This window comes from Rhinolophus sinicus, linkage group LG01, assembly GCF_036562045.2.
Source record: "Rhinolophus sinicus isolate RSC01 linkage group LG01, ASM3656204v1, whole genome shotgun sequence".
NCBI lineage: Eukaryota > Metazoa > Chordata > Mammalia > Chiroptera > Rhinolophidae > Rhinolophus > Rhinolophus sinicus.
Genome location: NC_133751.1, coordinates 147,006,362 through 147,023,112, shown reverse-complemented (window position 1 = coordinate 147,023,112; position 16,751 = coordinate 147,006,362). Strand labels below are relative to the sequence as shown.

At 37.4% G+C, this 16,751-nt stretch overlaps 1 protein-coding gene across 30 annotated transcripts in view; it reads left to right on the top strand.

Moving 5' to 3' along the window:
• The window catches only part of BAZ2B (bromodomain adjacent to zinc finger domain 2B), a 240,557-nt gene extending 232,016 nt beyond the window's left edge, over positions 1 to 8,541 (top strand). For 28 of the 30 annotated variants that reach the window (XM_074337018.1, XM_074336971.1, XM_019727243.2 and 25 more), the window contains 3 exons: positions 2,786 to 3,051; positions 3,442 to 3,585; positions 7,070 to 8,541. In XM_074337018.1, the coding sequence (XP_074193119.1) occupies positions 2,786 to 3,051; positions 3,442 to 3,585; positions 7,070 to 7,223 (564 nt within the window). In that variant the 3' untranslated portion in view covers positions 7,224 to 8,541. Of the gene's footprint in view, positions 1 to 2,785; positions 3,052 to 3,441; positions 3,586 to 7,069 lie in introns of those variants that run through there. The other 2 variants (XM_074337041.1, XM_074337036.1) reach the window with 1 other exon arrangement.
• Positions 8,542 to 16,751: the final 8,210 nt, after the last annotated feature.

Here is a 16,751-nt window from a genome sequence, read left to right as displayed (position 1 = left end):
TTAAATCATACAATATGTGGCCTTTGTGTCTGACTTCTTTCTCCTAGCACAATATTTTCAAAGTTCATCCATGTTTTAGTATGTATCAATATTTCCTTTTCATAGTCAAACGGCTATCCCACATTTTGTTTAATTATTAATCAGTTGATAGACATTTGTGTTGTTTTCCATATTTGGCTATTATTAGTAATGCTGCTATGAATGTTTACACACAAGTTTCTGTATGATATATGTTTTAACTTCTCTTGGGTATATACCTAGAAGTAGAATTGCTAGGTCCTATGCATTTTAAGTCTCTTTCCAGTCACCTTAAATGAGAAACCTTTGAACTCTCATATAGTAAGGAGTAAAAAGTACGAAAGGTTCAGCATGTATCGAGGGCCAGACTCCGCTAGGCTCTCCCTACCTCAGTTACTCCCTTTCATGTTTAGTATCTTGACCTAATCATTACCAGTAACTACTGCCTCTTCATAAACTCAGCTCCAAACATCCATCTCTCCACTTTCTTTCTTTCTAGTCCCCTTTCTCCAACACTTCTTTGATTTTTACCAGAACCTTTAATTGATTTATCTTAAGATCTTTTCACTGTCACTCTCCCTCTTCATGTCCTCTCTCTCCTCCTAACCTGGCTTATAATGTGTCAGTATCCCATGACCATAATCACTGCGTCCACCATTGGCTCCTTGGGGTCTCTTTCTCACTTGGTCTTCTGGCTAATGCAGCTCTCTGACTTCTTCAGTACCTATACCTTTGTATCTGAACATGGCTGGAAAAAGCACAAGGCCCTTTAAATTCAAGGCATTGAGAAGGCCTCCAGCTCTGTCTCCATTCTCATTCTCGTTTGATGACCTTACTCCCATTTCACTGTGAAAATGGAAGCCATCAGAAGAAAATATCACCAGAATCTTCCACCACGTTTACCATCCTTCCTGTATCTGGTCTCACATACTGTACCTTCTCTCCTGTTGCCATGAATTGCTGGTACCTCTAACCAAGCCAATTCCCAACTTGTCCCTCAGATCCTATCCCTTCTCACTTCCTTGGGAGTATGTCTCCAGCAGCTCTCTCTTCTCCTGCGTCACCCATTTCTCCTTCTCCACTGGTTCTTGTTATCAGCCTACTAACATGCTACTATTTCTCCCACCTTAAGAAAACTAAACAGGGGCCGGCCCGGTGGCTCAGGCGGTTAGAGCTCCATGCTCCTAACTCCGAAGGCTGCCAGTTCGATTCCCACATGGGCCAGTGGGCTCTCAACCACAAGGTTGCTGGTTCAATTCCTCGACTCCCGCAAGGGATGGGGGGCAGTGCCCCCTGCAACTAAAATTGAACACGGCACCTTGAGCTGAGCTGCCGCTGAGCTCCCAGATGGCTCAGCTGGTTGGAGTACATCCTCTCAACCACAAGGTTGCCGGTTCGACTCCCACAAGGGAGGGTGGGCTGTGCCCCCTGCAACTAGCACGGCAACTGGACCTGGAGCTGAGCTGCGCCCTCCACAACTGAGATTGAAAGGATAACAACTTTACTTGGAAAAAAAGGCTTGGAAGTACACAGTGTTCCCCAATAAAGTCCTGTTCCCCTTCCCCAATAAAATCTTAAAAAAAAAGAAAAAGAAAACTAAACAAAAACATTCTTCTGACCTCACTTCTTCCTCGATCCACTTCCCCCTTTTCTCTCCTTCCCTTTGCAGGAAAACTCTTAGAAAGGTTTCTGTTGTGGTTCCCTCCAATTTCTCTCCTTCAATCTTGAACTCAACTCCAGTCAGATTCTTACCTTACAGTAACTTTGCATATCACTCTTCTGTGATCTATTCTATTTACTATAACATTGAACTCAAAATTCAGACTTATTTTTCTATTGCTGACTTGGGGGAGAGAGGGCTCGATTGTTACATCAATGCGCTGCCTGCAAGTTGTGGTTAGATTGCATAAGGTCACACTGAAGTATGGTGTTTTGTTTTGTTTTGTTTTCTAATGTAATTTTAGAGCATGAATGACCTGGCCAGTGCTGTTGCTTATGTTATAGATGAGAAAAACAGGGTCTCGTAGATATTTTTGCACAAAGTGCATACCTCGTCACTGACAGAGTCATAGCTGGAATTCATAACCTTTGATTCCAAATATAATCTCCTTTGTACTATTTCTTTATCTTCCTCAAAACAGACTTCTTTTCTTTTCTTTTTCCCCATACTTCACCACTGCTGTGTTCACACCTGGCAACCACAAGTTTGTGGAATTATCTTCTTATAGAAAATGCTTTTTTTCCTTTATACAGAAAAAAAAATCAATTTCTAGTATTATTTGATCTTACAAAAGATTTTTCTCTATTTGATATTTCATAAGCTATTTATCATGTTTTGGCCTAGCTTTTTAATTACCTCTTCAACTTTCTTATTAATAAGCTCTATCTTTTTGTTTATATTCACCTTTGTTCTTACTTATGTTGTGCTCTAAATGATAGTCCTTTTGTATCTTTAAATTCATTCAATTAGTGACCTCTAGACTAAAGGAATACCACCAAGGTCTGTGGTACCAGTGATGGATTGCCATGAGATCAGCATCTTCAAGTTTTAAGAATCCTTAAGATAAATTTTTTTCATGCTTTATTAGGTTTTAGCCTAATATTATGGGCAAACAAATTAATAGATTTCTCTTGAAAATAATAAAATGATCAACTTTGTGGATCAGAGATAATATTTTTTATTTGTCCTGTCAGAGTTTCATAATTAAATATAATAAAACATCTGTAAACAGTTTTTTTCTTATACCCTATTTTTTTTTTAATAAAGGCAAGTGGTCAAACTCTAAAATTCAAAAAACTTCATGTCAAAGGAAAAAAGAATAATGATTCAAAGAAAGGAAAGAAAGTAACTTTAACAGGGGATACTGAAGATGAAGACTCTGCGTCGACAAGTAGTTCACTAAAAAGAGGAAACAAAGACCTGAAAAAGAGAAAGATGGAGGAAAATACTTCTATTAACTTGTCAAAACAAGAAAGTTTTACTTCTGTTAAGAAACCTAAAAGAGATGATTCCAAGGACCAAGCCCTTTGCAGGTATTATTTTACTTTTTATGTTCTATCTATTCATATTATCCCATCTTATTTGTTCAGAAATCTTCTACCAGGGGTGGCCGGTTAGCTCAGTTGGTTAAAGTGTGGTGCTGGTAGCACCAAGGTTGCTGGCTCGGTCCCTGCGTGGGCCACTGTGAGCTCTACCCGCCTTAAAAAAAAAGAAAAGAAAAGAAACCTTCTACCATATGTAAGGAGACTTTTTGACAGTGTGTATACATAGGAAAACGTAAAGTCTATAGTATAGGTAAATGAATTCTTTTTAGTAAATTAGTTTGCATTGTTTTTACTTGAAAGATGTTATGAAAGCTAAATTTTTAATAAAAATAATAACTCCAAAGCATAGATATTGATTTTAAACATTGTTTTCTTTAGTATGATCCTTACTGAAATGGAAACTCATGAGGATGCATGGCCTTTTCTACTTCCTGTAAACTTGAAACTTGTTCCTGGTTATAAGAAAGTTATTAAGAAGCCTATGGATTTTTCCACAATTAGAGAGAAATTAAGTAGTGGACAGTAAGTAAATCATTTCAGTTCAATATTTACTGAATGCTTGAGATGTACTGGATATTTTTCTAGTGAGCCAAAACTGCATTAATTTATAGCAAAGACAGAGGACCTGCCTTTGGATTGGGAGGAAGGGAGTGTGCATGCGTGCGTGCGTGTGTGTGTGTGTGTGTGCGTGCGTGCGTGTGTGTGTGTTTTGTTAGGGTAGTATAGTATGAAAGACAAGTCAATCAAAATTATTTAAAAAATTAAAAAGGAACGTTATCAAGCTGCGTTGACATTAGAAAGGCACCAAACTCAGCCTGGAAGGTAAGGAAAAATATCAGGGACGCCTCCTAAAGTAAGTGACATGTAAGCTGGAGCTTGTACGTTGCATCAGGTGTCAGATGATTGACATCATCGCATGAGGGTTTAACAAAAATTGATTCTGTAATATTTTCAGATTGTTACAAAGTAGAGATAGAAGAACATTGGAAATTTAAATACTAAAAGCTTTATTATGAATTGGAGAATACTAAAAATGCATTTATTAAATGTGGAAGAAGCCAATTACTGTTTTTCCCCAAAAATAAGACCTCGCCAGACAATCAGCTCTAACGCGACCCGGTCTTATATTAATTTTTGCTCTGAAAGACGCATTAGAGCTGATTGTCTGGCGAGGTCTTATGTTTGGGAAATTCTCTTTGTGACCCTATCCAAAGAATGACGTGTCTTCCTGGCCACAGTTCATGATCTTTGTAAGGCCAGCTGATCTTTGTCAGAGAACAGCATTAATGGAAATTGATTGGTTCTGGACACTGGGCCATCTTCGAGCCACAAGAACGAGGCTGTTCACTCACAGAACAAGCCCACACAAAAGCATCCCACGTGTGAATGGCCCGGAGCTGTGCAGCTATACTCTCCTTGCCATTCTCCCCTGCTCCCTTTTTATTCCTACATCCCAGTTTGGCTTTTAATGTAGCCCGTACCCATCACTTCTGGTAAAGTCACAGAAAATATGAAAAAAGAAGGAAGTTTACATTGAAAGAATAATTATAAAACGTAGTTTAATTACATTATCATTGCTGTTGTTATCATTATTATACAGTATATTATTTAGCTCTTCTGGGCCTTTTTGATGAAAATCATCATGATCCATAATTATTCAACTTAGAAGAGTTGAGTAGAACTTAACTCATAATGATCAGCGTCCCTGTCACATACATCAAATGATTTACTGAATTGGCCAAATGACTAATTTATTTCTTAGAAAGCTGAAATGTCAGTTTTTCAAAGGATTATTTCTTCTTTATTTTTCTTAAAATTATAGAAAGGACCTGCCCAAATTCAGAAAACATTTCTTACCATTAAAACTATTGGTTCTCATGTGAACCAAACAGCAAAAGCTGCTGTCTAGATGTGGACTAATTTGCTTCTTGTTTTTCCTGTCTATCCAAGTAATCAGATGTTTAGAAGGATCGCCCACTGGACTTTATAATCAGCATGGCCAGGACAAAGATTTACACAGGAAGACCTGACCATGTTTAAGTTCACTTTTGTCTTTAGTTTCCATGATTTTCTAATTCCTGGATAGAGGATAAACTTCAATCCCCAAATCCCCAAAACAAACAGGCTTAGACATTAACACAAAATTAGCAAAAGAGCTGCAAAATCGAAGTTCCCTTTTGAGAATGATTCCTAGTCAGTGTAGGGGAAGGTCACAGTGGAAGCAGGCAGAGGCAGAAGCAGCTCTTTATAATCCTGTTTGTGTTGCAAGTTGTGTGGGAGGCAAAATTCAGTGGATTCAGGCTCCTCTAACTTTGAGTTGTTTTATTAAACCCAAACTTAGGAGCTGGAACCCAAACTCACAAACACTATTTCAAATTTTTAACCTAGAAATTTATAGAACAGAGGGGAGGAAGTACCTACTTTAATGACTCTTTCTGGCTTCCATCAGCTGCCCATCCTTCCTTAAAAGAAGGGCCCATTTATTTCACCTAGAATCTCACCTAGAATTCTCTCCTGGGTTCCAGCCTCCCAAGCATTAATCATTAACCTTTTTTTATAGTAAGGAGCAGTCTAAAGAGATAAATATTTCTCAAAGTAACTTTAAAATATTTTATAAAAAGTATTCCCACATGTTATATGATTTCATTGATATGAAATATCTAGAATAGGTAAGTCCATAGAGACAGGAAGTCAGATTGGTGCCTGCCAGGATGTGGGAATAGCAAGAAATGTAGAGTAACTGCTTAATGGATAAGGTTTTCCTTTTGAGGTGATGACAGTGTTTTGCAACTGGATAGAGGTGGTGGTAGTACAGTGTTGTGAATGTACTAAATGCCACTTAATTGTCTACCTTAAAACGGTTAATTTTATGTTATGTGAATTTCACATCAATAAAAGATAATAATCGCAAAAGAATAGGAAAATGGATGAGTTTGCATAGTTATATGAATTAACTGTGTGAGCTCATTATGGATAAAGAAATTTTATTTCTTTTATTATAGTAAATATTAGAAGGAGGGAGTGAAGACTGTATGTACGAGGTATTTCATCGCAGAAATAATTCCACTTTTACCTGCTCTAAGAGATTCAGTGTATGCTTCACAGATATTTGTAATGCATACATTACTTTATTATCCAGCTTATTGTACATTAGAATTCATTTAAATATGAATTTCCAAAAGCCCTCTTTCAAAATGTATTGATTTGGCTTAAGTTAGCTTGAGATGAACCACTTCTTTCTTGTCACTAAGTCTGGGCAGACTCATTCACCTTCTGTTCTCTTCTTCATGTTCAGACAGAGGAGAAGGGAGATTTTCCCACCAAAATTCTGAAGCCACAGTGCTTCTTATTGAAAGCCAGTTCCTCATAATGTTATCTGTGGTAAAAAGACAGTACATGCTTTGTTTTTTTTTTTGTTTTTTTGCTTGATTTGGATCATCATACTCCAGTCAAAAGAGCATATTTGGAGAGAGGAGAAATGGGAAATGGGGAAAATTTAACACAGAATGACACATCGGGGATGTACGTAAAAACCACAGGGCAAGTGTGATGTTTACAGTGCATAGGAAGCATTTATTTCTACTGCAGCTAAATATTTTTGAATGTAGATAATAGGGCTACTGCAAGTGTTACAGTTGGTCAGATGAGTTGACAAACTAGTCAGTGGGATGAGTCCTATAAGAGAGAATTGTGATACAGGTCAACCAGGAAATCGGATGTGGGGAAAATACTAGCTACTTGAACTGTATCTTGATCTCCAGAGAAATCTGTTTTCCCATTTTACCTGTCTATAAATCCTGTATGCTTCAGAGCACATGCAGTTTTTTCAAATGTTCCATATAAGAGGGTATAATACCTTTTATATCACTTTAAACGCAGTTATCCTGATCTTTCTTTTTCTTTTCAGTTTTCGTTCTCATTTTACCTTTTATTACTTTTTCATATGTTTACAAAACAAAGCCACCCTATAGCAGCAACCTCTAAATGATGTGTTGTTTTTTTTCAGGTATCCAAACCTTGAATCCTTTGCCCTAGATGTCAGGCTGGTTTTTGACAACTGTGAAACATTTAATGAAGATGATTCTGATATAGGCAGAGCTGGCCACAGTATGAGGAAGTATTTTGAAAAAAAGTGGACAGATACTTTCAAAGTGAGCTGAAGTTATAATAATCTTTTTTTTTTCCTTTTAAACAAGGACAAATGAGACCAGCAATGTGAACTGTATTTACATCAATGTGCAAGGCACATACATAATGACTTTTTTTCCTTAAAGTAAGTATCACAAAAAAAAAAAAAAGTATCAGAAGAATGATACCATTTTTAAAGGCTTCACTCCTACAACAACCAAGGCCCTTGGTTATTGGTTTGTGTGATTTATCAGCTAATTTAGGTAGAACAGGGAAGCACACCCAAAGAATTTTCAAAGGAAAGGGTGTTATAGTGCAATAGCAATTAAAATATATCAAATCGCACTGAATATTCAACACCAGAGCTCTAATGTGGGAAATGGTTCTCCTTTCCCTCTCAATAAATATCTATTTTTCATTTTTTTACTTTGTAGTTTATTTTTTAGTGAATGTATTTAATTTTATGAATTATTTATGATTAAACCACATCCAGAATCTTCGTTTTCTGTGAAAAGGAAGAACTAGAAAATTGCTTTAAATCTTGAAATTACAACAAGGAATGTTTTAAAATATAAAACAAAGCCAAGTTAAACTGTTTACACTGATGTGCTATAAAAGCACCAAAAATAAACTTTACTGTAGAGTTACAAGTACATTTATATATATATACATATATATATATGTTGCTGCATCACTTGTGTAGTTAAATTGTATTTCAAGACAGTGAAGAAAAATTGACCTGTATATACTGTTCATTATTGTTTATATTAAGTCTTGTTTTAAATATGTATTATGTGTACATATTGTTTGCAGACATTATTGTTTATGCCTTAGAAGGACTGTAGCATTTTATTTTAGTCTGAAGGTAATTATAGCTATACAGCTTGTACAGCAATTATCCTCTACCAACACTGTGGCGTCTCCTTGATCTTGGTAGTGCCTGCCTTTGAAACAGGGTGTAGGGGATATTAGTTTTCCATTTTTCTATTTTGTTATATAATTTTAAGCCACCAGGGCCTAAATTAAAGTATAATCATTTGTATCCATGTGGAATAAAATTGTGACAATTTCCTACACACACAGTATTTTTTCATAGAAACATTTTCCTCCCATTTGCCTTGCCTCAGAAATAAATTTAAAAGACATTTGTAACCACTGTGTTTTATCTACTGTGTGTTGTGGTGGCCTGTTGGAGGCAAATAGATCAGAATTTTTTTTGTACCTATGTAAGAGTACTTGAAGTTTTATTTAAAATAAAATGTTGTGGAAAAGGTAGCATTCTTTTTTTTAGGAGTGTTATTTTTCACTACTATGTGTGGCACGGATACAATAAAAGACTTTTACAAACTAGTTTTTTTTTTCAGTTTTTCTTAATGAACCTGAAAATATAGTCTTTTCAAAAAACAGGAAATTTAAATTTGATTTTTACAAATGGACTGGGTGGAAGAGGGTGATTTTAAGTCAAGTGATGTGACTTTCGTGAGTCTCTGAACCTCTCTGGACCAAGTTTTATCGTTTACTTCACATTTTCAATATGAAAATATTAAAATACATTTTTAGGTTCTGATAGGAGAAGTGTCTCTATTGGTAGACATAGAACACATTGGTCAATAAGAAAAATGGATCATATAAATTAGTCTAATAAGTCCTGAGATACAAAGTCAAGTGTTCATGAAATGTGACGTGATGCCTTGCTGGGCTCTGAGGAGTCCCTGGTGAGCACGACAGGCACAGGCCCTGCCTTCATGGAGCATCCACCCTGGTGAAGTGGTGCTTTAGATAATGTCCTCAGAAAATGGATTTTAATAGTGAAGGAGAATAGAAAAGTTTTGAAGAAAATATCCCTACCTTTAAAATGCTTCAAAACCAGAGTATTTTCCTAAAGCCCTAGGTTTTGTGAAGACTTATGTGAAAATCAGCTGTTATTATGTAAATATGTCAGTTTCTGTAAACCAAATATTGCAGTGATGCCTTAAGGGGCTGGTGCTTAATCAAAAATACCACGTGGAGCAGGGAACAAGGTGGTGCTGTGAATAAAGTATGTGGTTTTTGTGGTGATAGAGCTGCCAAATGCTCCATGGGAGTTTTCTTCATGGGGGTTTTTTGCCTTAGGGATGATACATGCTTATGTTAATTTATGTTAGATGGTATGTAAGTGACTTATTTGATAATAACATGTCTGGTGTCTGAGGGGCTCATGATGAGAAATAAAGTAAACACACACAAAAGAATAATCTTTCAAGAGTGATAATTTTCTTTTAAAAATAATCTTATTTTTATGTCCTTGCAAAATTTTATATCCTCGAAACAAGCAAAGCGTGGTCAATATTGGCTGCTTTGGACTGATGTCTTTATTGTTGTTAACTCAACAGGAGTAGCTGTTCAAGTAGTAGTGGACATGGTCCCCAAAGGGCTGCAATTGAGCTACATAACACTTGCTACTATACATGTGTGGCTCATTTGTTATGCAAATGACTTTTACACTCTCTGCCCTATGTTGGGCATATCCTCATTAAAACCAGTGTCATTCAGTATAGAGAAGAGGCTGCAGATTGTAATATAACGGTCATAGGCCATGGCTGCCAGGACAAAGGCCTCTGTTACTATGAAAAGTGCATAAAGAAACATTGGCGCCACACAACCTGCAAAGTATATGGTCTATTTCTGAGACAGGATGTTGACCATGGTTTTGGGTACAATAGCAATGGGATAGGTGAATGATGGAGAGATTGCCTAGGAAGAAATACATCGGTGTGTTTAGCATGCCAGTCATGCTAAGGTTCCCCCGAAGGACCATCCCATAAACAATCAGGAATAGTAGGAAGAGGAGACTGTGGAGTTCTGGATGGACCTTGACGCCTACAAGAATGAAGGCAGTCACTTCTGAGTGGTTGTCTCCTCCCTTGTCACCATGGTAAATTTCTGCTTAATGATATAAGAGAAAGTCAACAGATAAAGTTTCCACTTTTTCTCTACTATCACACAAATACACTACACATTAAAAAAGTACTTTATATTAGATGTAATACTTTCATATCCATTATCCCTGTTACATTGTACACATGAGCAAACTAAAGATGAGAGACACTTTGACTTTCCTAAGGTAACACAACTGGTTAAAAACGGAATTTGGAATCAAGGTGAAACCTTTTGTTTTCAAGTCTAGTGTTAATTCCAATAAAACGTAGTCTTATACTTTATAGCTCTCTATCTTGTCATATGAGATGGTTTGTGGGATGTCATTTGTGATTTCAAAATACTAAAGTCTGAAACTCATACTAAGAAAAAGGCACTTCCTTAATTTTTTATTTTTATTATAATCTTTTTTAAACATTAAATTTATTGGGGTGACATTGGTTAGTAAAATTATGTAGTTTCAAATGTAAAAAAATAATAAATAAATAACTAAAATCAGTGTCATTGTGTTCAAATATTAAAAGAAAAATTTCTGAACCCTCTGCTACCATACAATTACAAGTATACACAACATTATACTTTTATTAAGATAACTTAGGCTTTAACCTGAACTTTCTCCATTTCAGTCCTGCTTGCTCTGTAAATTACAAAAAACTATGCTTGTCCTCAAGTTGAGATTTACATTATCACTCAAGTAGTGACCGAGCAAGGACAACCAAACAATCCATTACTATTAAAATAATCATCAGCTTGAAACAGTATGTGGGGAGTAAATTAATATTTATTTAGTTGTTAACCATAGTGAAAATTAAACAAGTGAAAATCTATGGATATACCTTGAACACAAAAGAACTAAATTACCATAAATGCAAGGTGATCTCTTTTTCTTGTTTCAACCAAAAATGAAATTTGTTAAAAGCAGTAATTTTAATCAAAATTTTAATGGATCTGATCTGTCCTTGCTACCTTATTGCACCCCTTTCTGTGCTCCTCTTTTCCATCCCCTCTACCCCTGATATACTTTCAAGAAATTTAAAACTCTGTTCATTTAGTCTTCCATTTAACATATCCTCAACAAGAAAATGAATCATTTACTCTTTTTTGTAAATTTCATTTTTGGGCACTGTCATGCGGGAGACCCTGCTCGCTGCGCCATTTGTCGTGCAGGGTGTCATGCAAAGTCTCTGGTCCCGCTCCCCACATAAGAAAGCAGGACACGGTGAGGCCAAAAAGGACCACCCACGGAGCCATAGGTAGGGGAGTCATACCACTATATTCTCGCTGGCGGCTGGGTTGGAGACACAGGAAGCAGGAGCCACACAATTCGCAACCCTCACTGCGCCACTTGCAGGCTCAGCCACCATCTTCTTGCTAGGCCCCCATTTTTTCTGCTAGCGTAGCCACAGCAGTTGTATTAGTGGCCAATGGCTCACTGGTTACAGCTGACGGCCAACTAGCCACAGCTGATGGCCATCCAATCACAGTTGATGGCCATTTACTACCTGAGCCAGCACCTGTCTATGTGAGGCCGAGAGCCTGGAAACTGCTTTCTGGGGCTCTGCCCTCACAGGGGCTCTCTCTCTCTTTCTCAAAGTTATTTGCAGATCAAATATCTCCATTTGAGAAATGAAAGAGCTTTGCGTTTTATTATAAAATTTTATTCCAACAAGGAGATAAGGGAAGTATTTTAAGAGAATTGAAATTTCCCCTCCCCAGGAATATGACATAAAAAAAATTCAATACAGGAAAACTAGTAGAACCTTATCTACTTTGCTTCAATACGATCTCTTATGCTTGCTTGGGCCACATTATAACTCTACCTTTGAAAAAACTTTTGAAGGGGCAGCTGGTTAGCTCAGTTGGTTAGAGCGACGTGCTCTTAATCACAAGGTTGCAGATTCGAACCCCACATAGGCCACTGTGAGCTGCGCCTTCCAGAAGTAGATTGAAACAGCTAACTTGACTTGGAGCTGATGGGTCCTGGAAAAACACACTTAAAATAAATAAAAGTTTTTTAAAAAAACAAGCAAACAAAAAAAAACAAAAAAACCTTTGAAAACCTCAACTACACAAAATTGAGGTAATTTCTCTCAGCTATGTCACATTTTTATTTATTTATTTATTTTTTACTTCTTCCTTCAGTTCCTCTAAAACTCCCCCCTCCCCCTTCTTCTGCTTCCCCTACCCTCTCCAGTTCAAATCGTTGTTTCTCAGTCTAGTTGTGTAGGGCACAGCTCCCTGGCCCATGCTGGTGTTATGAGCCTTGTGCTCCCCCCGGCTGAGGCAGTGGGTTGCCTGTCCTCGTCAGCCACTCACAGCAGGTCACAGCAGCTCTTGCCAGCTGCCAGCCACTCCAGGGAGAGCCGTTGTTCACAATCTTAGCTGTAGAGGGCGCAGCTCACTGGCCCATGTGGAAATCGAACCGCTGACCTTGGCGTTAGGAGCACGGCGCTCCAACAACTTGAGCCACCGGGCCAGCCCTACATTCACGTTTAATTATGCCTTTCCAGTCAACTTTTTTATATATTTATTTAGCAATGCGTTATCTTTAAATATATATAGTGTTTTTATGTATATACATATACAATATTATATATATAGTGTTTCATATATATATATATATATATATATATATATATATATATACACATTTTTAAACATCCAGAATCTAGTATTATATAATGTCTGACATTAAAGGTACCCAATAAACCTTTGCCAATAAAACCTTCCAATCAATGAATATATTCAAAAGAATGAGCCACACTCTTTGAAAGCAATGCTAAAATTGGGGTTCTAAATATATTTTAGGTAACAGTTATGCTGGGGAAAAACGTTTGATTTTCCAAAATGATTGCTTTGGAAAGGATAACTCTTACTCTATGTATATTTGGGCTATAATTCATGAATATGCAGAAATTATAATCTTATCTTGAAGCTTGGTAATGTTCTAATAGAGTACAGCTCTTTTCTGGGACATGTTGAAGAGGTTCCTGTCTATAATAATGGACCTAACTAAGAGGTCCCAGGTGAATTCAGTCGGTGGAAAAGAATGGTCATCTGATACAAAGTGGAATTTCCCTGTAATTCTCCAGATTGCTTCCCTCTGGTCTCTAACTGTGATCTAGTCCCTTTCAAGGGAACTCTAACTTTGGTCTCATTTCCTTTCAAAAGGGACAACATCTACCATCTTGTATAGTCATTAATGCCATTAAATCAGACTTCTATCATTCCTGAGCAAGTGTTCAAATTGTGTTTCTTACACCCCTTGTGGTTGAGTGGGGCCATTTGACAAGCTGGTTCTGGCTAAAGAAATCTGAATGCAAGTATCATGTGTTTCTCGTTGGCCAAGCATTTAATTTCTCTCTCTTCCCTCTGACACAGCAACTAATAATGTTCAAAATAATTCATGATCTGTTAGCCTAGGTCCCGAACAGAATTCCCTGCTAATTCACAATGGACATATAAGCAAGAAATCATTCTTTCTTCTTATAAGTCACTGAGACATTGTGGTTCATTGTAACTACACCATATCCTAGGCTATCCTGATACAGAATGGCTATCAAACCGTTGGATTAGAAGGAGAGGAAAGTAGGTCCAGTAGGGCTTAACATCCCACCTTTCTATATCCTGTCACTTAAAAAGGGGTCCTAGAAAATAACTAGAATGCACCACAGAGGAAAGTGTGGTAAAAGATTAAGAGGATCTTGGAAAAGCAAATAGATCGAACTGTGGTCATCTGTTACGGTCAGAAAAGATTGCAATGTATTTCACCCTGGGTTCAAAGGGGAAACACTGCTTTTGAGAAATGTCATGATGAAAAATAGAAACCAAGAAAAATGGAGGGTATCGTGCGGGGCGGCCTGCGGGGTCTCTGCTCCCACTACCCACATAAGAACGCAGGATATGGTGAGGCCAAAAAGGAACACCCACAGAGCCATAGATGGGGGAGTTATACCGCTATACTCTCGCTGGCAGCTGGGTTGGAGAAACAGGAAACAGGAGCCACACAATTCTCAACCCTCATTGCTCCGCTTGCAGGCTTAGCCACCATCTCCTTGCTAGCCCCCATTTTCTGCTAGTGTAGCTACAGCAGTTATATTAGTGGCCAATGGCTCACTGGTTACAGCTGATGGCCAACTAGCCACAGCTGATGGCCATGCAATCACAGTTGATGGCCATTTACTACCTGAGCCAGCACCTTTCTATGTGAGGCCGAGAGCCTGGAAACTGCTTTCTGGGGCTGTGTCCCCACAGAGGGGCTGGAGGGCCTTTTGACCCAGTGAAAGTTTGGGCTGCTATGGAATTGTGTGGATAATGACTTACACTATTTGGAGACCCAGATCGTGATCCACCTAAAGACGAGTAATATGAGTGGTAGATTTCATTAATGCAAAGAATTACTGGGCTTCAGCCAAAGCAGTCTTTACAGGGATATTTAAAGTTGTAAATATCTATGTAAAAAAAAAAAAGATCTCAAATCCATAACCTAAACTTCTAATAGATAAAGAAGAGCAAGAAAATCCTAAAGCAAGCACAAAGAAAGAAGGAATGATTAGAGCAGAAATTAATGAAACAATAACAAAAAGAAAGAGAAAACCAATTAAACCAAAAAAATTGGTTCTTTGAAAAGAACAGCAAACTTGACAAAGCTTTAGCTATACTCGCTGAGAAAAAGAGAAAAGACTCAAATTACTAAAGTCAGGAAATAAAGGTTATAAGTGAATACTATGAACAAGTGAATGTCAACAAATTAGGTAACTTGGGTGGTAATGGACAGAGTCCTAGAAAACACAAACTACTGCAACTTAAGAAAAAAGGGAAAATATAAATAGTCCTATAACAAGCAAAGAGATTGAATTAGTAATAAAAATACCCACAAAGATAGGCCCAACCCCAAATGGCTTCACCACTGAATTCTACGAAAGATTTAATGAAAAACTAATAAAAAGACTTCAGAAACATTTCCCAAGTCATTTTGTGAGGCCAGTTTTGCCCCAATACCTAGGTCACAGATATCACAAGAAAAGAAGACTAGAGACCAACGTCTTTAGATGCAAAAATCCTCAACAAGATACTAGTAAACTGAATCCAACAATACATAAGAATTATATACCATGACCAAATTAGATTTATCCCAGGAATACAAGCTTGGTTTAACATCTCAAAAGCAACAGAAAAACAAATACATATTCATCTCAATAGATGCAAGAAAAGCATTTGAAAAAATCCAGCATCTTCTAATGATAAAATGCTCAACAAAGTAGAATAGAACTTCTTCAACCAGATAAAGGACACTGACAAAATCCCTACAGCTCACATCGCATTTATGGTGAAAGATTCAATGCTTTCCCCCTCATACTAGGAATAACCAAGGATGTCCACTCTCACACTTCTAGTCAACATTGTACTGGATGGTCTATCCAGGGCGATCAGGCAAGAAAAAGAAAGAAAAGGCATCCAGACTGAAAGAAATGCAAAACTATTTCTATTTGCAGATGATATGATCTTATATATAGAAAATACTAATGAAAATACAAAATAAAACATATCTATGTAACAAGTTCAGCAAAGTTGCACGATACAAGGTCAGTATACAAAAGTCATTTGTATTTGTATGAGGTCTGACAGTTAAGTTCGCAAACTCATCCTATAAAAAGTGCTACATACCTCATTGCTGAATATCACTATGGTCACCTCTGAAGTACTCACCTTGGGAATCTATGCACTGATGCCAGCGCATAGTCCACCCTTCAAAGCAATTTTGGAACTCTTTTTTTGGAATGGCCATCAGAAATGTCATCGTATTACACTTGATGTTCTGAATGTTATCAAAATGTCTTCGTTTCAATATTTCCTTTATGTTTGGGTAAAGAAAGAAGTCACTGGGGGCCAGATCAGGTAAGTAGGGAGGGTGTTCCAATACAGTTATTTGTTTACTGGCTAAAACTCCCTCACAGACAGTGCTGTGTAAACTGGTGCATTGTTATGATGCAAGAGCCATAAATTGTTGATGAAAAATTCAGGTCATCTAACTTTTTCATGCAGCTTTTTCAGCACTTCCAAATAGCAAACTTGGTGAATTGTCCATTTGGTACAAATTCATAATGAATAATCCCTCTGATATCAAAAAAGGTTAGCAACATCATTTTGACTCTTCCTTTGGACTCACGGAACTTTTTTGGTCATGGAGAATTGGATGACTTCCATTGTGCACTTCGATACTTTGTTTCAGGGTTATATCAGTAAACCCATGTTTCATCATCAGCGATAACACGGCGCAAAACATTGTCTTGCCTCTCCAAAAAGCTTGGCAAACTTCGCCTCTCCTTTGCTTTTGTACATCAGTGAGCTCCTTCAAGACCATTTTTGGACACACCTTTCTCATGCCAAGATTTTCAGTTGAGATTTTCCTAACTGTTTCTCTATTGATGTTTACTTGGTCTGCTGTGCTTCTCACAGTCATTCGACAATTTTAACGCACAATCGAATTTTTGCAATGTTTTCATCAGTTCTTCTCGTTACTGTCCAGCCTGACCTCTCTTCATCAGCGATGTGTTCTCTCCCCCCAGAAAAATATTTAATCCATTTGTACACTGACATTTTCTTCATGGCATTATCCTCATGAATTTGGACTAACATGTCCC